Below are 26,127 nucleotides of genomic sequence, written 5' to 3'. Positions count from 1 at the left end.
AAAAAATTGCAGCCCGGTATTGTGATGATGTCACAATACCGGGCTGCAATTTTTTTTATCATATTTTTAATTTATTTTATTTAATATATGCTCTCCACTTCAAATTAGTAGTGTCTTGCCAATCATCTATTAACTGCTTTCAGGTAAAACTTCTGAATTGAAATAACGTGACTTCCGATTTGCATCAAAGTTCATGTATAGTTAATCAGGGACTCCTGGCCCTAAGGTTTCCTTATCTAGTCTCAAATTTCATCTATCTAATTCTGTTCTCGAGATTAAGGAAAGATAGACAGCAGATGGACGACAATGAAAATTTACAGGTCTACAATTTTTTCAAATTGCAGCCCAAAAATTAAATTAAAAATGCAGAAATTAACATCTTCAGAAATCTTAAACTAACTTGATATACTCTAAATTTCTTAGTTATTGATGAATAGAAGTGTTCTTCAAATAATATTTTTTTCTCATTGTCTATAGTATATGTTAGACATACATATTCAATAATTTTATTTCATTACGATATATATATGTAGGAATAGTGATTGAAATAGAGAACCAGCAATGACAATAGTCTTCCAGCGTCTTGATAGAACAATAATCTTCTTCCTAACGTCTTTTGTTCTTTCTTACTTTCACGTCGTCACCCACTGTCATCTTCCCCGCTTCTCCTCTTACTAGTTCTCATTCCCTCATCTCCCTACAACCCCTCGTAAATCTTAATAATGGTTTAGGAATGTTACTCGTCTAAACCCCACATATATAAAAAATGTTTTCAACTAAAATTAAAATTAAATTGAAGACACAGTCTCTGAAAAAAGAAATCACCATTTATTCACTTTTAATGTTCCAGAATACAAGTGGTAAGGATGGAAAGAAAAAGACATCTGGTATTGCCAGTTCCGATTTTTAAACCTATGTTTTTAATAGGATATTTTTTCGTTGTTTTTAAGGAAAGTTTTAATCTTGACGGCAAAGTAGCCTACAATGAAAGGTCGACTGTTAAAAGTTTGTATTCCAGAACATTGAAAAAGAATAAATGGTGATTCCTTTTTCAACAGACTGTCTTCAATTTAATTTTAAACTCAATTGCCATCCAATGAAATTCTATAAATTCTTGTACTACAGATTGCAGATGTCACTGCATCTCGTATTAATTAGTATGTGAAATATCAGTACATTCATTTAATTAAAAATTTTTTAATTATTTTATATTATATTTTTTATTTTTCTTTAACCAAAATTATATAAATTAAAAGTTTAACTTAAGTTTATTAATTTATTTAAATTAGATTTCCACAATGCATTTTAATGTTCTAACAAATAATGAAAATCAATTATCTTTTTGAATACTTAAATCCATAAATTCCAAAGCAAATTTAATAATTGATCATATCAAGTTTCTCTGACAGACTATGAATTTTGCATAGAAAATGTATACACTTTAAATGTGTTCAATGCTCCAGTTAATGCAATCAGTTTACAATAAACTATGTATTGGCAATACCAGTGTAAGTTATTTCAGACACCTGTAGATGATATTATACACGAGTCATGTTACCAGCTTCAGCTTTCCTCTTTCCCAAGATAGTAGTTATTTACACAAATGGAGAAGACATGGAAAAAATCTGGAACTATAGACTACCAAGCTATATATATAACAGCTGATTTCTGTACATTATTTAGAACAGTAAGCTTACAGTATAAAAGAAGTTTCAGCCTCAATCCCATAATACCAACAACAATCTCCAAAAATGAGCCAAAGAAAGGATGCAGTCCAGTAGAAAATCTCAGAGCCTTTATTGTGCTTGTTTCTGAAGAACAAACATTTTGAAAAAGAGGATGATCTAATGAGAACACACAACTAAAAGGCATCATTGAGGAGAAGATTGGAAAGTAAAAATAGCTTTGAAGTTTTAGTTTATGGAGGTATGATAGATAGATGTGCCAATTAATGGTCCATTCATTTGTCAGAAAGCTGAAGACTGATACAAAAAGGAGAAAATTTTACAGCATCTAACAGATGGTTTTCTCACTGGAAAAAAATATAAAAACATTGTTTGCAAACAGATGCATGGAGAAGAAAAATATGCAAATTTCTCTTCAGCAAAACATTGGCTAACAGAAGAGTGGCATAAATTCCTCCCTAAATTTTCATCTTAAAATGTTTATAATATAACGATGAAACTAGCCTGTATTTTCATGCTATGCCTGAGTGTATTTATTTATTCAAAAATAAATGAGTACAAGTCTAAGATTTCCAAAAAGCATCTGATGGTCATGTGTTATGTAAGAATGGCAGGAAGAAACAATTTGGATTAGGTGACAGGAAAAGATAAAAAGCCTAGCTGTTTTATGGGGATAAGAGCATTGTTGACTGTTCATCATTTAATAGCAATACCTGGATGACAGCAACAATTTTTAACTACTAGTTGTGGGTTTGGGGCAAGAAACTTAACTGCAAGTTCCTACTGCTGGTTGACAATTATGTAGCATGTTGAATGGCAAGTACAGTACCTTACTTTGCATAAAAGTCAAGTATTTGCTAGCCAATACATCATTCATCCAACCTTGTGATCAGGGCATAATACAAACTACAAAAGTATATTATCGCTGCAAAAAGAACAGTACACTTCTCCAAGACATTTAAAGTTTAAAAATTAAATTTTAGACATAATTTGTTTGAGAAATAATTTTAAATTGAACTTGTTAGTCGTTCATAAAAGCTTGTTTATTTTAATGTGCCCATTTTGTTCTGTGTTATATACCTGAAGATGTTTGTTATAAACGGATAAAAACATTAGTAAAAATATGTTAATTTCAAGTATGCTAGTATAGGTATCTTGTATGTTTTTTTTTATATTTCAGTATTGGAAATTTATTTATTCACTACTGATGTGGCTGAAGAAAGTGACAAGGAAGTCAACATAACTAACCCTCCAACAAATGCCAAAATTCCGCAAGAGCTGGAAGTCTTACAATGTAGAGCACAATGTTAATCAAATGCTTATACGATGCAATATTCTATGGATGTTTTATCAATGATTTAGTGCATAAAAACTGATCAATCAAAAATAAATGAATTTTTTATCACTTGATACCATATAGAATGTGTTTCATTTTCTATCTTTTTTGTTTAAGTTTGGTTATTGTAATCATCGGTTACCATTTTGACTTGGTCCCAACACAATTACAATAAGCAGCAATTGCTGTATATTTGTTATAAGAGCTTTACCCAAAAATAAGATAAAAATAACTGAATTTATATTTTTAGCATTATTATTTTCCAATTGATTTTCTTTAGTTTGCGACTAAAAGTAAAACATATACAATTCATTTTAATTAATTTTGTTGAAATTATTGACAAACTCAGTCTCTTCTAGAAATTGAATAATTTTATTTTATTTAATTTTCACAAAGTGAAAAAGCTGTTTTTTTTTAGAAGACAAATTATTTTATGCTAAAAGTCTTTGAAGCAGAATACAAGAGATTTATTTATATATATATATATATATTTTTTTTTTTCTAGAAAATATTTTAAAAAGTTAGAACATCCTTGAACATTCACTCTAAAATTTCATTAAAATTTTATATAATTTTAATTATTTATGCTGAAATCTAATTAAAATTTTAGCAAAATAAAATTATACAAAGTATTAAAAAAAAATACATAAAATAAAAATAATTTAGACTTATTAATCTTGCAGTTATTATTTTCAAAGATTTGACTTCATCTTTTCAGTTGGAGAATACAAACAATATTGCTATTTCACGTTACTGGCAACTTCTTACTCTATTAAAAAGAAGTTTAAAAGATGTACTATAAAGCCAAATATATTTCAATTTACTAAGAACATTAAGGTTTTCATGCCTATTATTTATTGTAATATCATACGAAATAATTAATTTCAATCTGCAAAATAAAAAGCATGCAATTAAATATATTTTTTGGAGTTTTATCATAGCATTCATACATATCTGCACAGATAAACTAAATGATATCTTTAATATAAGACGACATATTGGTTTTTAACCAGATATTGCAAACTGATATGTTAACTTTATACAATGCATTCCCTATACTGAATCAGATTGTACAGTATACGTGAATGTTTTACTAACTTATATATTTCTGAGTAAATAAATGTTACATAACTGTTTAAAACACCTATCATAAATTTTATAATCATATTTCATGCCATTGGTAAAATATTCATTACTTTCTCTGTGAAAATTCTCTTCAATATAATTTTTAAGACTAATTTCACAGCAATCATTATATATATATGTTTATCATCTAAATAGCTACTACAGAGTACAACATTCACATAGTGCTGAAATTAATTCAACTTTATAATTCAATAATAATAATAAGATAATACTTTATTCTATTAATAATTCATGTGCAAAAAATATTTTATAAAATTCTTTATCATCATTATTAAATATTCATACATTATAAATAATACAATTTGTATAAATACTGTTAAATCATTTTAAAAAATGCTGCCATCTTAACTGTTTTATTCCATAATCTTTTCCAAAATAAGAATGGAGCTAATGTTTATTAGTCTATATACGCAGATGAAAATAGTTGTGTTCATTATAAAGTAGAACATAATACATCTATCAGGCATATTATTGTAAATTATATGTTTAAATTTTTGAAGTTTTATTCTGTTCTATTTTATTCAACTTTATTGAATAAAATAGGCTGTATTAAGCAATGATTGGCAAAGTGATGTATATTCAAGATTTAGCACATCAGCTTCATTCATTTTGGGAAAATACTACAGCATATCTTTGTTAAGAAGAAAAAACCATTTCTTGTTTAACATATAAATTTAAAACACTAAAACAAAAAATTTTATTTTATGATTTTGAAACATGCAAAATTATTATTCCACTTTCAATAAAATAGAATATTTATAGTTATAACTTTTATGCATATTTTTGTATGCATAGTTATTAAAATAATTCTATTTACCAGAAATGACAATACATTTCCATTAGAGTGCACAAATACATTGAGAAGTTTTTATTAAATCTGATATCATTTTAACAATACCTCTTCTTATACCATACTTAAAAAGTCAGAGAAGAAAACTTACATAATCTATTATATAATTTTATTTTCTATATTGTTGATATGTAAATTATGAAGCTTTATCAATTATAAACTTACATCTATATTTATTTGGTATAAGTTTAAATAAAAATTCTAATACAGTATTACATAAATATAAGTAGTGAATAGCAAAGGCAATATCAATTAATATATAAATACAGTAGCAAAAGTGATAAAAAATATATAAAAAAATTATCTATAATAATATATTAAAACAGAATTGTGAAATATGTATATAATATTATTTTATTATAAATCTTTGGAAATAGGTATCTAGAAACATATTTAAAAAATCAGTTGCTCTATAAAGCAAATATTATAAAAAAGTGTCACTATTTTGTTTAAATAGACATATATTTTTAATATATGGAACAATTAAGACAGATAAATCTATTTAAAAAGTTGTAAGTTTTATTTATTAAAACATTTTCAGAATTTTTGAACAGTCATCTTAAGTTCATTAAAAAAAAAAATAAAATAAATAAATTGAATTTTTAATTATATTTATGAATTAATGAACAACTATCCAAAAATCTAAACATATTTTAATAAAACAATTTCAATTTAAAAAAAATGGAATTGCAAATATTAACAAAGTCAGAATTTAGAGAATGAGAAATTTTTCTTAGTTATGAAATTTTGTTGTGTAAATGAATAAGTGATAAGAATATTAGATCACAGATTCAAGAAGACCATAAATTTTGGACTTCTAACTATTTACATATAATAAAAGAAAAGCTATGCATTTGCATCATATAAACAATTACTGGCCAAAACCAAAAAATGAGCATCATAGTTGTGATGTATTTTATAACTGTCCATATTTTGTTATTAACCTTTCCAACTGTTCTTCCAATTCACTGATTCTTTTGTCTTTTGTTTTTATTGTTTCCTTAAGAGATTTAATTTCTGTATTCTGACGTTTATAAGCCTTTCGTAACTGCAAAATTCAATAAATAATAATTAATATAGATTTTAAGGTAAAATAAAGATTAATTTTTACTTTATTAAAAAACTAGCAGATAGGCCCGGCGTTGCTCGGGCAAAAGTAATGATAGCGAAGATTAAGATTATTACGTTATAGTCACAGAAGAAAAAGAGTAATTTCATCGACAAACTAAATATTTCTAATAAAAGGTCGAATTTGAAAATCGAATGTTCTAATATTGTTCGATTTTCACGACGTGTTCTGATTATATCGTTCGATTTTCATCAAATGTTCTAAAGAAGAAAAGTCGAGAAAAACCGAATTAATCTGTTTAAATTTGAAAATCGAATATGTTCTAACATATTACTTTTTTTTTTTCCTCCAGCACCCGTAAATCTTGCACGTCGCCTTCTCTTGTTCTCCATTGTTACATAACACTTCTATTGATACTTAACACTTCCATTGTTGATGGAAGTGTTAAGCCTTAATCCTGTCCCTCTCCCCGTGGGGAGAAATTTCGAAAAATCCCTTCTTAGTGTGCATTTTTGTGACGTACCGTAACTATGTACCAAATTTCAACTTTCTACTCTTAACCGTTTGGGCTCTTAACACATTTCCATTGTTGACACTTCCATTATTACTTCACACTTCCATTGTTGCTTCACACTTCCATTGTTACTTAACACTTCCATTGTTGATGGAAGTGTTAAGACTTAATCCTGTCCCTCTCCCCCGTGGGGAGGAATTTCGAAAAATCCCTTCTTAGTGTGCGTTCTCGTGACGTACCCTAACTGCGTACCAAATTTCAACTTTCAACTCCTAACCGTTTAGGCACGTCTCGATAATGTATATAGAAGCTTTAATCCTATCCCTCTCCCCCGTGGAGAAGAATTTCGAAAAATCCCTTCTTAGTGTGCGTTTTCGTGATGTACCCTAACTGTGTACCAAATTTCAACTTTCAACTCCTAACTGTTTGGGCTCTGCGCTGATTATTATTATTATGTTGGGTTAAGTTAGATATACTCGGTTAACACCGGTGGCTAAGTACTATGCCGGACCAAAGTCAAGGCATTTTTTTGTTGTTTTCGTAGTGTACATGTTTTGTAACGTTTGAGTCTACGTGCTTTGGCAGCAAGTTTTTGTTTTAGTGTATCAATGTATTCTGTAATGCGTGTGTTGTGATGTTCGTGTTTTGTGTGTGTTTTTATTTTCTTGAAAATGTTTTTGAGCTGTTTCCTTAATTTGGGTGTTATGTTGTTTTTAGTGTATTGTGTCAGCCTGCCTAATTGCTGTCTAATGTCATTTATTTGTGTTTCTATTCTTCTCTGCCAGGCAGGTTTGTGATAGAATTGTGTTTTCTGTGTATTTGTCTGTGATTGTACTTTCAGTCCATGTTGTGTCACTACTGTGACTGCCCCAGCATAAACTAATGTATGAATGTCTGAGAGTGTAGAAATTGAATGAATGTAGTGTGGTAGTAAGTGAGTGTTTACATAATTTAGTGTTTTTCCTACTTCCTTTGACGTGTTGATTTTTGGTATTCGTGGTCGTTGTGTAGGATCTGTACCTGTATATTTAGTGAGTGTTTCCTGAAATATAAGTGAGAGCGTATTAACTAAATCCAAGTCTATGTTATCAGTGATGGATGAGGAAGTGTCTGTAGTATCATTAGTGGTAATTGTTGTATGTGTGTTATTATCAATGCTTGTTGCTGGATTATCCTGACAGGTTACATGATCTTCATTAATGTTAGATGTTTCTGTCTGTTGATGTATTTGATCAGCAACCTGTTGTTTGATAAGTTCAAGTGTTGTTTGTGGAATAAGGTTGTTGTGTATAATTGTTCTTTTTTGATCAACAACCCTTTGTTCGGTGACAGTGAGATGAGGATACTGTTGTGTGAATCTATGGTGTAGTTGTTGTCTGTATGCTGTCATGTTTGTTTCGAGTTTTGTGATGTGTAATAAGTACGGATGATAAACTCGTTCATTTCTACTGTCCATTTCATCCGTTGGCGTGGTTTTCCAGCCTTTGTGGTCTGTGGATGCATTGCCACAGAAACACCAAGGCTGGGTTGGTTCCTCACATCTGTTGAGGGCATTGCAGTAGCCATGCTTGGGCCGGTGCTGCTTTCGCCACCGGTAACCAAGGGAGACTGTGACCTATTTTTCGAACGTGAGCCTCTGCCTAACCCACGAACGCGGACCTTGTAAACCCGGGCGACGTCCGAGCCTGTATCACACTTTGATCTAGTTATTACCATGATGAATATCTCCACAGAATGTGGGTGTGGTCACTCTTAGCTTCATTTCTCCCCATAGACCTTACTGGCATGGGTGTCCCTACCAGGAGCTTATGCTCCAGCCTGCATTGCCCTATGGATCAGTAAAATTACTGGGCTCTCCCACCACGACCAGGTGGTAACTCCAACCGGAGAGCTATGGTGATTATTATTATTATTATCATCAACTCGTCTCGATTATATATATAGATATATAAATTAAATTTTAAAATATAAATTTTTTTTAATATTTGATTTACTTTTTATAAAAAATTGATTGTAATAAACTCAAATATTTACAAAAAACAAAATGTTTAAATCAATATTTTATTTACTATAATTTCATGTAGATAACCCATAGCAGCGCACAACCTAAGTTTAAACCATGCAACTGTTGTTTTGGCTACTTTTAGTATCCCTGCTGAGTCTATTTTTGATGGCTGGATTTTCATCGTGTCTAGCAGATCAACCATTTTTGACATTCTGCTTCTTCAAGAATAAAAAGTCAGAGTAGGTAGTCCTGTAACAACAGACTCAGAAACACAAATACTTATGGTTTTATGTTCAGTGGAGAAGTCAAGAAACTCTACATATGTAGCATATAGTCTTGTGGTGTCCAAGCTGCTAATGCTCTCTCATTCTAGATTTCTTTGCTTTACAAGTAAACAACTTAGCTAAATCAGTACAAGAAATACTGATGTGGCTAACGCAATACATTTGCAGATTACTACACATACTTTTGGATGCTAGAGTTTATTATGTTAAAAACTCAAAAAATTACTTGTTAGAGGGTTCCAACTTTTTACTACTATATTGTAATTCTGTTGGTCCCATTATATGGTATAAAGTGTACTGAATTTTAGATTATTAAACAGAATCTGTAAAGTAATGCACATTGTATTTTGATTATTAGGACCATTTAGATTCTAATAATCAAAATACAATATGCTTTATTCTCTAGATTTAATTTAGTTCTTGCATATTTGGTCTGATTAACTGAATGTCCAAGTAACCAGTATTGACTATACATGAATCTGTTAGTGATTTAACTAGAAATTGCTACATTAGTATAATGCACAGTCAACTATCAATAGGGTTTCTGCCTGTTCTCAGGAATTTTTTCGTTTTCCTGATTCCTGAAACCCAGGAAAAGTTGGTTGGAAGAACAAAAACTTGGCTCCTAGAACCCAATAATATCCACAATGGAAAATAAACATATTACTCACAATGTATCTCTTAGGAAAAATTTCTATTTATTGCTATGTAAATTTACATTGTGTTACATTATTATTATGCCATCAGAATCAGATAACACATAACCAGCTAATTTTAGCTCTTGTAAATCAAGCGCATTTGATCATGGAGAACAGAAAACAGTTTGTATTTACACAACCCAAGATTTCACTACAAAGTCATCTTCAGGTAAACTAACTAAAGAAATCTAAGGTAGCTTACCTTAATATGATATTGTAGTCAAATCATGATTGTGAAAAATAAATATTTCTCTTGGTAAACACAAATTTTTTCTGTTCTCCATGATGAATTGTTTCCACAAAGTGACAGCTAATACTACCAACCACATTCGATCAGTTTGTTTGCAGCCAATTGTGATGTACAGTAAAGCCTCAGCTCATTATTTCAAAACTCAAGGAACCAAAAAAACATGACTTTGAATTAACTGGGTTCAAATTTGCCAAACTTTTTTTGAAACAAAGTTATTTGTAATTCTGAAATAAAATTATGACATTACCTAAGATAATTTTACCCCTTGTTTACAAATGCATTAATATTACAAGTTATTATTCAATAATTTAAGCTATTTCAAAAAAAAAAAAAAAAAAAAAATTGTCAGTTGGCGTTTACTTAATGAAAACAATGAAAACGTAACCAAATTACATTCAAAGCAAGACCTGAAAATAACATACAAAAGAAGCTTAGTCATTATTACAGGTCATCAACAAAAATTAAATATAAAAGATTATTTCAGGAATGCTCAAAAATTCTCAGGAAATACAAATTTCCCATTCCTAATTCCTGACGGTTCCAAAATGTTGGGAATTTGAAAATGCTAACTATAAGTTGGGCTACCAAGAATCTGCAACCATCTGAAAACATGTAATCACTTTAACAATAGTATCTAGTTGATTATATGCAATGTTCTTGATGCGTACTTCAATGGAAAGCTCTGCTTTTGGCTTTCTGAGCTAATTAGCGATCTTGGATCCTCCAAATGCTCAGGAATAATGAGTGCTAAATTATATTAGGCAGATACAATTCAAAAGATACCAAAAACAGCATGATGGTCTATAATTATTTTAAGAATGGTCCATATCTTTAATAACAACTCAATCAATTATTTTATACTAAGAACAAAAAACAATTGTTCTTAGTATAAAATAAAAACATCTAAAAGATAGACTGGTGACAATTTATAGCCTAGATCATAACTGCATCAAGAACTTTGAGGATGATCTGGATCATTGAAAGCATTACAGAAGAAAATGCATAAAAGTTTGATAGCAATAACCAGTTCAGTTCATCTCTAAGACAAATGGAAGAAATTTTGAAGAATATACTGTATATATAAAAGTCAATGGAAATTTACTCTCAAAGATAAAAACAGTAATAAATTTGAGTATTAATTTTTTCCAATAAATACATTTATAGATTCAAGAAATATTCAGATATGAATAGTAGAATAGTGATTTTATGATAAGCTGTCAAAATTTTTTAAAGTAAACTTATAATTACTAACTTCTAATTCTGTCTTTGGTCCATCTGGTTCCATTTCTGGATCACTTGCACTATCTGTATCTTGTATAGTGACATAGGTAGCAACTGGCAATGTATGACTGGAAACAATATCACATACAGTTACACCATTTTCAGAACATTCATCTGCAGAATCTTGTAACCATGGCAATCTGCTCTTATTAATTGGCACGAAATGATGTTGACTTACACTGAAAAAAACAAAAATTAACATTTAAATTATTCATAATTTCAAATCTTTAATAAAGTATTATTTAATACTTACTTATCTATTGAATTTTCTACATTTAAAGCATTTTTATTTTTTAAAGAAATATATTGTCTATAATCAACGTTATTCTCCTGAGAAATAAATAAAAATTTTTTCTCATTGTTTCTATCTGAAGTCAAGAGTCGATGTTGATCGGCTTTATATATAACAGGTTTGTGAGTGCGAGCACCAGCACCAGTCTGTTATAAAAGTAGTCTGTTATTTTTATATTAATCATTTATACAATGTCAAAAATATACTTTATTTCAAAACTAATAAAATTACCTTCATAGAAATTAAAATGGGATTTCGATTCTTTCCATTTAACCATTCTTCAGCAGTCAATGCAGGAGTAGGAGCATTAGTATCAGGATAAAGATCATCTTGAAATTGTTCAGACTAATAGAATAAAAAAAATTTTCTTGTCATAATGTAACATTTGTGAAATAATAAATTTAATATTGCAATATTGTGAATTAATTACAGGTTATTTTTTCATTGATAGTTAGTGATATATATTTTAATTTCTCTATGAATGGAATTAAAGATACAGAACAGAACAAATAAAATTATATGTTTAAATTGCAGATTAACTACAAGATGCAAAATCTGAAAGAGATTTGTGTTGCTTCTTATGCACTCAGTCAAGTACAGATGGTTATGCTAATTGAACACTAAATATATTAGCATAAACATCTCAGAAACTGGAACAATATATGACAATTATCATACACTTCTGTTCCCACAGTTAGTTTCTTGGATAGAAAAATTGTTTTGCTGCTTCATTGGACCTCTTCAGGTAAACAAACAATATCACAGAAGTTTTATCAGGTTTTCATACATTCAAAAAGTATAAACAAGCTAAAAAGCATTTAGCTTCTATGTAAAGAAGCTAATAGCTGAAGCTTCCTTGAAGTTTGCTTAAATCAAGTTCAGAATGACAATTCTTGTCTTTGCAATGAAGTTTAAACAAACTACGATGTTTAACCTTTTAGCTAGATGTCATTTTTACTTTAAACCAGATCTAGTGAAGACAGCCTCTGCATCCTTATTCTTACAGTCTGCATTGCAAACTAAATAATTTAAAGAAATGTAATGCACAGTTTAAACTGTCTCTTAAAAAATGAAATGAATACTTCAAAATATATTTTTAAAAATCTGATTAAAAAATGATAATAATAAACTAAACTGAATAAAAAATCAAAATAAAAAATTGAAATTAATATAAATTGAACCTAAATCATGATTTTAATGTCATTTATATAATCAGAATGACTTTGTTGATCTGATTTTGGAATATTTCATATTAAAGAGTCATATGATAATTGTAATCTATTATTTATTAGCAAGGTTGAGGCCGAAGTTTTAAACACAAAAATGTGTACGTCGGACGTTCAGCACCACTTTCCTTTAAGCCTAGAAGTTTGACAATGGTGTTTGGATAGTCAGTGGAATCATGCTCGACATTCCAAACACCACTGTCAAACTTCTAGGCTTACAGGAAAGTGGCGCCGAATGTCCGACGTACTGTACATATTTTCACGTTTAAAACTTTGGCCTCAACCTCGCTATTATTAATAATTATTATGTAAATAAAAATGTTCACTTCATGATAATAAGTTCCACAATATGTATATAATATTTACAAGTTATTACTATGTAAATATTATACACAAAAATTTTTTATATCAGACACTTTGAATATTTATGTCATATGATTGTTATCCCTACTCTAATTTATTAGTAAAACAGTAATTTAATTACAAAAAAAAAAATAGTTTACCTTTCTTGGAACAATCATAGATATTGGTTCACAGGCACCTTTTGTGGCATGTAGTTTGTAAAATCTAAATATTTCACAGTGCATTACATCAAGTCCACGTTTTGGCATAAATCCTAATCCTCTTTGAGGAAAACCAGTTAAAAATTGATTTAAATAATGACACCATGGTGTGTCATTAACCATTTCATAATATCGAATATTGCCATCACCCTAAAATAGATCAATATAGAAGTTAATTTTAAGAAAGTATTAATTTCAAAGTATGCTAACCCATAATTTTAAAAATATGTTGCAATAATACAATACCTTTCCTGCTACATATACTACTTTCGTATCATGGTCATAATATGGAAACAGAACTCCAGAAGAAGAATCAATTGTTTCAATCCTCAAAGGTTTGTTCAAATCATGCTAAAAAAAAATATTTCTATTGATTAACAAACAAAGTCATATATTAAGTCCCATATTAAAAATGCACTTTTAATTAAAATTTTTATATTAGAATTTCAAATATTAAGTAAATTTATATTTTTACTTGGGACCAAACTGCCCACTGTCGATCATTATGACGAGAAAATCCAGTTGTAAAAAGTTTTCCGGTATCACCAAGAAACACCACTTTAGATGCTTTCGATCCCTGATGACAGATTCCCTCCTGGAATGATACTGAAATAAATTAAAATAATCTAGAATTTATTGATAAATTAATGTTAACAGATAATAATTTAAAATAATCTTTCAGAATGAATGCTATCTACTCATATGAGAATTACTTATTACACGTGTATGAATATTAAAGAATTATTAGTTGAAGGCTTGTGTTGAATAATGTTGCAAGCACCAAAGTAATATTTACAGAAAAATGTAAAACCCTTAATTGTAGCAGCTGAAACAACACTGATTTCAGTGAAAGGTGTAGGAATAACAATGCTACAAAAAATTAGGTCATTTTTATCATGAAATACTTTAGAACAATGGTTTTTATCCTTTTTCTAATTGCAAAATGGAACGTCTTATATGCCGGAAAATACAGTATTTATTTTAAAATTCTGCTTAACGTTTATTTTTAAATTTGCATTCTATTTTCACAATCTGTGTTATCTTAACTGATGAAGATTGGTAAAATCGTTCGAAAACGTTTTTATTGGTAAAAATTTTTCGCTGGATTTTTAAAGGTGTTTTTTCTCTTATTGCTTATGGTAAAGATAATAATATTGAATAAACAGAGATAAAATAATATGTAACATTAAAAGATTTCAAAAATAAAAAAAATAATTAAAAATTTGGAAGATCTATTATAGGAATAGAAAGTAATCATGGAATAAATAAGAAACAAAGAACAAGATCTATATCTCTGCATATGGGTTATGAAATAGTTACCATTTTTGGAAAAAGCTAATTTTAAAATTTATTTTCATGATCAAATGGGTGTCGTTCGTCAGTGTTGGTGAGTTTTTGAGTGAGCTGTCATTACTGAACTTTAACGCTTTGGATATGGCTTTTTCTACAAATTGTGTATTTCTTTACTTTAATTTTACTAAAGTTTTTGATCTATATTTATTATTATGTGCTTTATTACTAATTGGAGGCATCGAGTCTAACCCTGGCCCGATGTCTCGCACTCCTCCTTCCTCCCCTCCTTCAAAGTCGTCCATATCATCTGTTGGCAAACGACAAAGATCTCCTAGCGAACCAACTCTAAAATCTCAACGACTGGAATCTTTCTTTCCTCCTCTGGCTTCGTCTAATGTACCTCAAAATTTGTTTTCTTTCTTAGAGGAGAAATTTGATACCATTTTGATTAAACTCGAAGATTTATCTACTAAATTCGAATGGCTGGCAAATTTGCATAAAGACTTTGAACAGCGTCTCCTCAATGTGGAGAAGAAGGTAGAGGAAATTTCTAACGTAAATGTTTCATCTACTACTCCGACCTCCTATTTTTTATATCTCTTAGATTCATCGTCTAACGAACGTCAGAGGAATAATATTGTTATTGCCGGATTAGAGGGAAATTCGACTGAAGTTTTGTCCTTGATTTCCGACATTTTGTCATCTGTTAAAAGACCCAATGGCGACTCTATTGTGGTGAAAGATCTTAAATTAGTCTCAAAGAATAATTTGGTGGTGGCTGAACTCGATGTTGCCTCCGATAAAAAACTCATTTACCGAAATGTACATAACATCCGAAAGAGGGAAAAGTGTTCTAGAGTAAAGGTTTTTGATGATTTACATTGGAGATCGAGAATTAGGAGAAGAAATCTTGTCCCTTTTTATCGAGAGGCTAAGGAGACAGGCAAATCTGCGTTCATGAGAGCTGATTGTCTAACAATTGATGGAGATAACTTTACGTTTGACTTACTGAATAATAAGCTGATGAAGATTGAACCTTTTTTATTACCAGGAAAGTCGCTGGTTCGTCGAACGGACGAAAATTAAAAACTTTACCTGTTATTCCTTACTCAGAAGTTTTATTTACGTTAAAGGTGTTGTCTTGGAATAGCCAAGGTTTATTGTATACTAACTTTACTGATAAGAGTTTTGTTGATTTCATCTTATCATATCATATTATTGGCATAACTGAATCCTGGATGACATCTTCTTTGAAAACACTTCTTTCATCATTAGATTCTCAGTTCTATTTTACTGAATCTCTAGCTCATAAATCTGAGGGACCTGGAAGACCATCTGGCGGATTGTTATTAGTAATTTCTCGGAAACTTGGTAAGTTAGAAATTTGTCATTCCTCCGATAATTTTATTATCGCCAAACTTACATTCGATAAACTTTTGTTTAATGATCGTCCTAGACTACTAATCGTCCTGGTTTATATTTCTATCAATAAACATGATTCACTGATTGAGTATCTTGATAGATTGATTCTTGATTTTAAAGATGATGATGACATTTTGATCTTTGGTGATTCTAATGCTAGAATTGCTTCCGAAATAGATACATTATATACAGGCTCTAATCTAAATTTTTACAACCTTAGAGAGTCTAAAGATAGGATCTTTAACTGTAGAGGAAGACATTTTTTGAACTTGGTCAAATCTTATGGTCTGATTCTTTTAAATGGTCGTTTCGTTACTGATTTCCCTGCGAACTTTACGTTTATTTCCTCTTTGGGCGCATCAGTTATTGATTTGATAGTTACAAATTCTGAATTAGTTGATAACATAGTGGACTTTAAGGTTTTGAATAAATTTGATTCCGACCATCTCCCAGTTTCTATTGCCTTTAGGTTTAATTCTCTTCCTCTCAGTAAAGAATCCCCTACCGAAACTTGTCGTTATGTGTGGAGACCTTCGTGTTTGGATAAGTATTTGTGTAATGTTACCAAGCGATACGTAGATCTCAAAAGTGAATTCTTTTTGGATTCTTTTTCTTTTTATTCGTCCTTTGTTGACGTGATCCTTGAATCTGTAATTCAAAGTAATATGTATGTCAAGTATGATTGTTTAAGAAAATTTGCAAAGTCTTGGTTTGATGCTGATTGTTTACGATCAAAAAGAGAAAAGAATCGTGCTCTACGATCATTTCGGCGATCAAGATCTAAGCAACAATTTATTATTTACTCCAACTTGGAAAAAACTTTCAAATCCCTCTGTAAGGCCAAAAAGAAACTATTTTGGAATAAGATTAATTTTCAATTATCGCATATTAAAAACTCTGCTGAATTTTGGAAGATTGTTAATAAATTTAGAACTAACAAATTCGTGTATAATAACATTTCTATCTGTGATTGGTCGGAATATTTGCAAACTTATTTTTCTGGACCATCTTTGGCTGTACTGTTTAGTAGTACTAATGGCAATATGGACCCATTACTTGATGACAAATTTTCTTTTGACGAATTACAATCTGTAGTTCGTTCTCTAAAAAATAATAAAGCCCCTGGCTTAGATGCTATTAAGGCTGAGATGATTAAATTTCTTCCGATTAATGCTTTGAATGATTTGTTATCTTTATTTAATAATTTTAAAACTAATTATTCTTTTCCAATTACTTGGAAAAATATCTGCTTAAAAATGATATATAAGAAGGGTGATCGTCTCGATCCTTTGAATTACCGTCCAATATCGCTAATTAGTGTAATTAGGAAAATTTTCTCTACGATATTGGCTAATCGTTTGTGACTCTGGCTCGAGCAATCTCATATTATAACTATTAGTCAAGGTGCTTTTGTAGCAAGTAGAGGTGTTGATTATAATCTATTTATATTTCTTGGAATTTTACAATTAATTTTGACGAAGAAACGCAAAAAACTTTATGTTGGATTTATCGACTTGTCAAAGGCGTTTGATACAATAGATCATGATATTTTATGGTCGAAGCTTTCTCGGATAGGTATATCATCATCTTTTATTAACCTCATAAGACAATTGTTTTCTGACACTGTTTTCCAAATTGAAGTTAATCGTTGTCTTTCGAAAGCGGTAACTGCTAATAAAGGTCTTCCACAAGGTGAACCACTTAGTCCTATTTTGTTTAATTTATTCGTTAACGATCTCCCGGACTTTTTTTGCAGTCATAATACTATGGGTATATCTATATCACCGGAGGTAGAATTGAACTGTCTTTTGTTTGCCGATGATATTGTAATATTTTCGTATTCATCTATTGGCCTTCAGAAGAAACTTGAACTTCTACAATATTATTGTAAGTCTAATAAACTGCTTATTAATGAGACAAAATCTAAAGTAATGGTTTTTCGGAGAGGGGGTAGACTAGGGAAGGCTGATAAATTTTATTTATCTAATTCTGAGTTGGAGATTGTCTCGTCCTATAAATATCTGGGTGTTTATTTTACTCCACAGGGTTTATTTTCATTTCACCTAGAAAAATTGTTTTTGAAATATAAACTTCAGCTTTCCAATTTAATAAAGCTTATGGTTAGAATGAAACAGTCTTCCATTAAGTCATACTTCCGATTGTTCGACTCCTTGATACGCTCAAGTTTAGGATTTATGTTCCCTATTTGGGGATCATCTCTTATCGATAAACTAGAGAAGACTCAACTGAGGTTTATTAGATCGACGTTTCATATTAATCGTTCGGTGCCTGGACCTGTTTTAAGATTTGAATTGGACCGTCCGCCGATGGCTATACGTTTAACAATGGCCATTTTCAGATATTGGATGAAAATTTTAGAGTTACCAGATTATGATCCTAGAAAGTTGATTTATAACAAATTGAATTTAATAGGTAGAAATTCTTCGGTTGTAACTTGGCCTTCTTCAGTCCAACGTTTATTATTTGATCTAGGTTATTCTGCTGATTATTATACTCAAATTTCTGATAAAAGACTATTTCTAGCTGAAATATTTCAGTCATTAAAAGATAAATATTGGGCCCAAGATATTCATTATATTGAGCAAAAGCGTAGTCTTTTTGATACTTCTTTAGCATCCCCATGGACACCTCGATATTATCTATTATCAAATTTAAATTATAATATTAAATCTCTAATAATACAATTACGACTTAATGATTACACTATTGTATTAAATGGGCGTAGAATGAACATATCGGCTCATTCCAATTGTTCACTATGTAATAGATTCTGTGAAAGCGTCAAGAACCACTTATTTGTATCTTGTGAACTTACCGAGCATTTAAAGGACATTGTTTTGACAACCGATTTTGATATGTTTTGTCTATACGATGATAATCTAAGTTCCAATATGTTATATAAAGTTTATAAATTTTTCTGTTATTTACTAAATATGTTAACATAATACTAATTAAGTTATATCATTTATTATTTTTGTAATTATATATAACAATGTCTGTAATTATTAATGTCATTATGACTTTGTAACCCCTTTGCAAAGGCGAAAGCCATGGCAAATAAATGTTGATTGATTGATTGATTTTCATGATCAAATGAATGTAATTTACACAATTAATGGTATTTTAAATATTTGGTAAATTGTAAACAGTACTTTTAACTTCTATTTCTAATTTTAACTTTAAATTTTAAATCTTAAGTTATTTTCTGTTTAAGGTTTAGAAATCAAATGTTTTCTGTTCTACTTCATTTAGTTGTTTTTGATGGCTTGAGAATGGCATAAAAACTCCCAAAACATTTGTAACTAAATATTTATGTAACTTCTAGACTTTATAAATAGTTGATTAAGGCCTTACTTTTAAGTTTACTTAAATTTGGGGCACATTTTGGAAAAATTTGTGACAAAATCATCATTTCAAAAAGAGTTTAGAACTCATATGAATAAAATCATTTTCATTGAATCTTACCTGAATTGAGACATATCCCATGACCCATTCTATCTCCCCACTGACTTCCATACTCCAAAATTTAACAGCAGCAATGTTTCTTATATACAAGTTCCCATACCAAATTTTGTTTCTTAATCTTTACCCCATCCTGAGATATTAAATGAAATAGATGCCTATACACACAGGTGGTGGAATATTTCCCTTCTTTTCCTTTTTGTGTTCAGATGGTCTCAAAACATTGATATTTGCAAAAACCCAGTGTCAAATTTGACATAATTATAATACTTTCCCCATGTTAGGTTATAACAGCTGGGAAAATAATATAGAAGCAATATATTCATTCAAATGATACAGCCAGGCTTATTACTAGACTATAACTAGCCTAGTAATAAACCTAGTAATAATTAACCAACCACATCATTTGCTTATTAATAATTTATGCTTGGTTTTCAGTATGATTAAATATATTTAATCATCATAAAAAATAAAATTCGAGAACTACCTCTATAATTTCTCCTTTTCTTGGATCAATAATTCTCAGTTTTTTATCTTTGCATGTTGTGGCTAACAATGTACCATCTCTATTAAATGACATACTATGAATAGAATCAGAATGGCAGTTGATTGTTAATGCTACTTCACCCTTGCTAACATTCCAAACTATAATCTTAAACAAAAAATAATAATAATAATAATTTGTGAGAATTAATATTCAAATGAAATAATGAAAAATTATTTAACAATATATTAATATAATATTAAAATAAGTAATTTTTCTTTTTAAATGTAAATTCTATTAAAAATTTTAATCTTATTTATTTTTAATTAAAAAAAAACCCTAAAAATGTACAAAAAATAATTTTTGCTAACAAAGTATTTCATAACTAAGATAAATATGCTATTATCTTTTCTCATAATTTAACAATTTAATAAAATAAATTTAGTATGAGCTATAAAAGGAATTGAAAATGAATTTCCTTTCCAATATACGGATATAAAATAATATTTTAATTATATCTTTGTCTATGTCAGACTTCGTATATTAATAGGACTTATTATACTACTGGTGTATAATAAAACCTATTAATATAGTAAGTCCGACATAGACAAAGATATAATTAAAATTGAATATAGTAAGGACATAGAAGCATAAGAATTAATAATAATAATAATAATAATAATAGTACTTCATCAATTTTTATTAATCAAAATAGAAAGCATATTATAAAATTTTAAAATTTTAATGTAATAAACAATCAGTTTCATAAAAAAAAATCAAAGTTTTTAAAATTTTCTTAAATGTTATCAGAAAATAATCACCACCAACAGGAAAAATTATTGTTCTTACAACAGGAAATGTTTAAAAATATATCCAGATAGTTTCACATATCTCTGGACAATTAATTCAAAAGTGAATAATAATTCAGAAAATAGTAATCTGATTAAAATATATAAATTTGACTCTTAAAAAAAATTCAAAATTTTCATTCTTTCAGTTTTTTTTTATAATAATTTTAATAAATTTTTGTTATTTAATTTAACAAGCATATTTAAACACAAAATTTTGAATGCCATTTATATTGTGTCAATTAGCACAGTTTTTATTAATTCATTTGATTTAAATTAAACTGCGACACATACCAAAAATGGAAATAGTATTATCCTCGCATGCACATTGAAATCTAACTTAAATAGCAATGTCATCGCTGATTCATGTTACGATGTCTAATAATGTGAGTTGATCTTGACGCCACTAACTTCTGAATTGGCAGTCCTGTCAATGATTGGTCAGGCTGTTGACTTTCTTTAACATAGAAAGTATGGGAAGTTGACCATCTGTGGCCGGCTCTGCCAAATAGCTTGTTTAGCAACCAAGTTATTGTATGGCAGCCAGGGCAAAAATAAGTTCAAAAGTTTGTTCGTGAGCCAAATTGTTTGAAAAGCGAGGCATTTGAAACCCAAGGTTTGACTATTCAAGTTGAAATCAAAACTCCATTCTAATCAAACTAAATATTATTAGAAACTTTAAAAATATTTTAAGTTATTTTATTTTTTTTCTAAATTTGTAATTTTAATTGTAAAATTGTATACTAAATTTGTAATTTTAATTGTAAAATTGTATATATATATATTTATTATTATTAAAATTAAACTTCTCTGAAACTGCATTTCTAATGAACCACAACATTGCTACTTAGACCTTTAAAATGAGGTAACATTTTATTTCTCAAATGTTTTCAGTTGTCTTGATCAACTTTCAGGAAAGAAAGAAAAAAGCAGATTACATTCAAAAAGAACAAACACCTGAAGGTATTCTAGAACAAATTAATTTGAATGATGAAATTTTAGAACAATAAAAATTTACACACTTCTGCCAGATTTCTACAAAATTATCAAACACACATATTTGATAAATACGAAGAAATCTGTTTCAGAATATTTACCTCCTACTCATTTTTTTATATCATCATTCCTTGATGCCTAGCAAAATATGACTGTTTTGGCCAAGTACTATATGGCTTATTGAATTTCCTTCTCATTTCCATATACAATTATAGTATAATCTACCATAATAAACAAAAAGTTGAAATATGCATTTTAGTTTACCACCAGGTTTTTAGTCATTATGTTTTCTAAAATTAGATAGCCATGTAAACTGTCCATTCCCTTCTCTTTCATTTAAAGGCAAGCATTTGAAAAATAACTATAAAGAAAAACTTCAAAAAGTAGTTCAATTTTCTCAAATTCATAGATCAGATATGAACAAATTTAAAAAAAAATTTTATATTCTAACATTTTTTAGAACATAAAATTTGAAAAAGATTTGTATTTTAAACATAACATATAATAAACACTTGGCTTTATTTCCATCTTTATTTAGTTGAATTAGTGGGTGAACAATCCAACACTTGGCAAATTCTGCTTCGCAATGATAGGAAGAGCCGACATTGAAGGATCAAAAAGCGACGTCGCTATAAACGCTTGGCCGCTTCACCCACTAATTCAACTAAATAAAGATGGAAATAAAATGAAAACAAAACACCTTGGTATTTCCAGCAAACAAGTAAAATTTAATAAAATAAAAACGTTTTCGACTATTTTTAATAGTCCTCTTCAGTTACTCTTTAAATTGAAAATGGAACATAAAATAGAATGCTTCTTTAAACAGAATTAGAACAAAAAATAGAATGCCAGCAATAACATCATTTAAATTTAAAAAATAAAATAAAAATAACATGAAATAAAAGTAACATAAAAATAGTACAAATTAAACAGTAAAATAAAACAAAGTATTAATATAATTAATTGTAGTAAAAAGATTTCCATGCACTAGAAAGACTATCAGCATCTCTATGGTTGATGCAACCTTTGGTATTATGCGCCTTGTAAATCTCGAGTTTTTCAATGTATTTAATAAAATGTTTGTTAGTGGCAGTCTTAATTATGGAAGCTTTATCCCAATAAATATTGATATCTTGTTCTTTTGCAAAGGCTGCCAGTACAGTACTGTCCAAGTGTTTAGTAATTGAATATTTATGCTCCTGCAACCTCTGTTTTAAAGACCTCATGGTAGCACCAACATAAACTAACTCTGAATTAAAACGGCAGTCAGTTAATGGGATTGAATATACTCCTGATGTGTTGTTTCGATTTAGTTTCAACTTATCATTCCGTAGAATTCTGTAAATCGTAGGATTACGTCGATAGATCATTTTAACATTGTTCTTGCAAGCTATTTTCTTAAAGATGGAATGTAGGAAAGGAATATAGTTGAGAACTACCTTTCGGTCTTGGCTGGTGGTAGTAGGATGTTTATTTGTTGGATTACAAAATTTATCAATAAGAGCGTTAATCTCCCGTAAATGATATCCTTGTTGTACAGCTATTGTGCGTATGTAATTTAGCTCTCTATATGTGTCATAAATACTTGTACAGTGGGTATAGGCCCGTTTTATCCAAGATCTAAAGGCTGCATGTTTAAAGTTGCTGGGATCGAAAGAATTCTTTGGAATAATAATAGGAAGATAGCTAGGCTTTCGATAAATGTTCGTCCATATTTCACCAAATTTACAAGTGATGGATAGATCCAGGAAGTTTACATTCAGGTCACTTTTTTGTTCCAATGATAGCGTCAAACCATATGGGTTGTTATTCATTTTGTTAAGGAACTCGCTAGCGTTATTAATATTCCTCCAAATGATGAACACATCATCCACATATCTTGCATATAAAATTATGTCGTCGTTGAAGATAGGCAGTACTTTATTTTCTAAACGTCGTAATACTAGTTCACATAAAACTGGGGATATTGGGCTCCATCTCCCAGTTTTATGTGAACTAGTATTACGACGTTTAGAAAATAAAGTACTGCCTATCTTCAACGACGACATAATTTTATATGCAAGATACGTGGATGATGTGTTCATCATTTGGAGGAATATTAATAACGCTAGCGAGTTCCTTAACAAAATGAATAACAACCCATATGGTTTGACGCTATCATTGGAACAAAAAAGTGACCTGAATGTAAACTTCCTGGATCTATCCATCACTTGTAAATTTGGTGAAATATGGACGAACATTTATCGAAAGCCTAGCTATCTTCCTATTATTATTCCAAAGAATTCTTTCGATCCCAGCAACTTTAAACATGCAGCCTTTAGATCTTGGATAAAACGGGCCTATACCCACTGTACAAGTATTTATGACACATATAGAGAGCTAAATTACATACGCACAATAGCTGTACAACAAGGATATCATTTACGGGAGATTAACGCTCTTATTGATAAATTTTGTAACCCAACAAATAAACATCCTACTACCACCAGCCAAGACCGAAAGGTAGTTCTCAACTATATTCCTTTCCTACATTCCATCTTTAAGAAAATAGCTCGCAAGAACAATGTTAAAATGATCTATCGACGTAATCCTACGATTTACAGAATTCTACGGAACGATAAGTTGAAACTAAATCGAAACAACACATCAGGAGTATATTCAATCCCATTAACTGACTACCGTTTTAATTCAGAGTTAGTTTATGTTGGTGCTACCATGAGGTCTTTAAAACAGAGGTTGCAGGAGCATAAATATTCAATTACTAAACACTTGGACAGTACTGTACTGGCAGCCTTTGCAAAAGAACAAGATATCAATATTTATTGGGATAAAGCTTCCATAATTAAGACTGCCACTAACAAACATTTTATTAAATACATTGAAAAACTCGAGATTTACAAGGCGCATAATACCAAAGGTTGCATCAACCATAGAGATGCTGATAGTCTTTCTAGTGCATGGAAATCTTTTTACTACAATTAATTATATTAATACTTTGTTTTATTTTACTGTTTAATTTGTACTATTTTTATGTTACTTTTATTTCATGTTATTTTTATTTTATTTTTTAAATTTAAATGATGTTATTGCTGGCATTCTATTTTTGTTCTAATTCTGTTTAAAGAAGCATTCTATTTTATGTTCCATTTTCAATTTAAAGAGTAACTGAAGAGGACTATTAAAAATAGTCGAAAACGTTTTTATTTTATTAAATTTTACTTGTTTGCTGGAAATACCAAGGTGTTTTGTTTTCATTCTGTTTATATTCCAGTAAGTGTTTTATTTTATGATGAAAATAAAGCCAAGTGTTTATTTTAAAACTTGACTTAGAGTTCATAGTCCAACAAATTACCAAACACGGTTTCAAAGAAGAGATATAACATATAATTTATATTTACTAATTAATTGAACTGCAATTTTCAGATTGCAGACCTATGCATTTCCACTATTGTCCATCTGTCTGTCCATTAATCTCAAGAATGGAGTAGATTGATGAAAATTGAGACCAGAAATAGAAAGTCCCAATTTACTATATATGAACTTTTTTTATAATATAATGAACTGGTTTATAATATAATTAATATTTTGTTTTAGTGATGATGTAAAGTCTTCTAAAATATTTAGGAAAATAAAAAACTTAACTTTCTATGAAACTGATTATTTTCGTATCATTTAATGGAGTAACCTTAATGATTGCAATAATCATATGATAATTGTATTTGCCATATTTACAAGATAATCAGATCCTGCACTAAATAAAATGTTTTCAGCTGTTGGATGCCATTCAATATAACTAACTCTTCTCCTGTGTCCATGAAGATCCATTATTGGTTCTGTCATGTTTGTATTACTAATACCATTATCAGGAATGTACCATAATTTTATCTGAAATATAAAATGTTTATAAAAATGATATGTTGCACTAACAGATCTGTTTTAGTTTGTGTTAAATTTACTTATAATTATTTTATTAAATTATATATATATATATATAAGTAATAACTTTAATTTTGTGTGGATTACCTGTGGCAGCATACAATCTGCACTAGTACATAACTCATGAAACAGTGATAAACTGAAACATACCTCTAAAGTGCAATTGAAAACACTACACTTACCTATATGGAATTTAAGATATCACCTCAAATATTCTTTTTTCCTATTTCTTCATTTCACTTCCATTAACAGTTCATTGTAGATGTAATTATAAATAAGTAAAATAAAAAAAACAAAATATTTAAAACAGAACCATAAAACTGCATTAAATGTCAAAAATACAAACGATAATTGAATGACAAAATTATCGGTTTGCTCGATTTCTATTTCATCAATCTTAATAAAATATATATTAATACTGGAGAATGACACAATACCTCAGACTTCACAACACATACATTAAAAC

The 26,127-nt window shown here is 29.3% G+C and overlaps 1 protein-coding gene across 2 annotated transcripts in view; it reads right to left on the bottom strand.

The window, feature by feature from the left end:
* Positions 1 to 3,984: 3,984 nt before the first annotated feature.
* Positions 3,985 to 26,127, bottom strand: part of LOC136980484 (coronin-2B-like) — a 56,763-nt gene continuing 34,620 nt past the window's right edge. For both annotated transcript variants that reach the window (XM_067276603.1, XM_067276602.1), the window contains 9 exons: positions 25,458 to 25,610; positions 19,885 to 20,049; positions 13,675 to 13,794; positions 13,446 to 13,550; positions 13,140 to 13,349; positions 11,642 to 11,755; positions 11,372 to 11,556; positions 11,090 to 11,297; positions 3,985 to 6,065 (listed from right to left, as the gene is read on the bottom strand). In XM_067276603.1, coding sequence (XP_067132704.1) covers positions 5,934 to 6,065; positions 11,090 to 11,297; positions 11,372 to 11,556; positions 11,642 to 11,755; positions 13,140 to 13,349; positions 13,446 to 13,550; positions 13,675 to 13,794; positions 19,885 to 20,049; positions 25,458 to 25,610 — 1,392 coding nt within the window. In that variant the 3' untranslated portion in view covers positions 3,985 to 5,933. The remainder of the gene's footprint in view (positions 6,066 to 11,089; positions 11,298 to 11,371; positions 11,557 to 11,641; positions 11,756 to 13,139; positions 13,350 to 13,445; positions 13,551 to 13,674; positions 13,795 to 19,884; positions 20,050 to 25,457; positions 25,611 to 26,127) is intronic.

The sequence above is a fragment of the Centruroides vittatus genome, unplaced genomic scaffold (assembly GCF_030686945.1).
Source record: "Centruroides vittatus isolate TY-2023 unplaced genomic scaffold, ASM3068694v2 contig_7, whole genome shotgun sequence".
NCBI lineage: Eukaryota > Metazoa > Arthropoda > Arachnida > Scorpiones > Buthidae > Centruroides > Centruroides vittatus.
The sequence above is the reverse complement of the archived record's forward strand: the minus strand, read 5'-3'. Positions and strand labels throughout refer to the sequence as shown.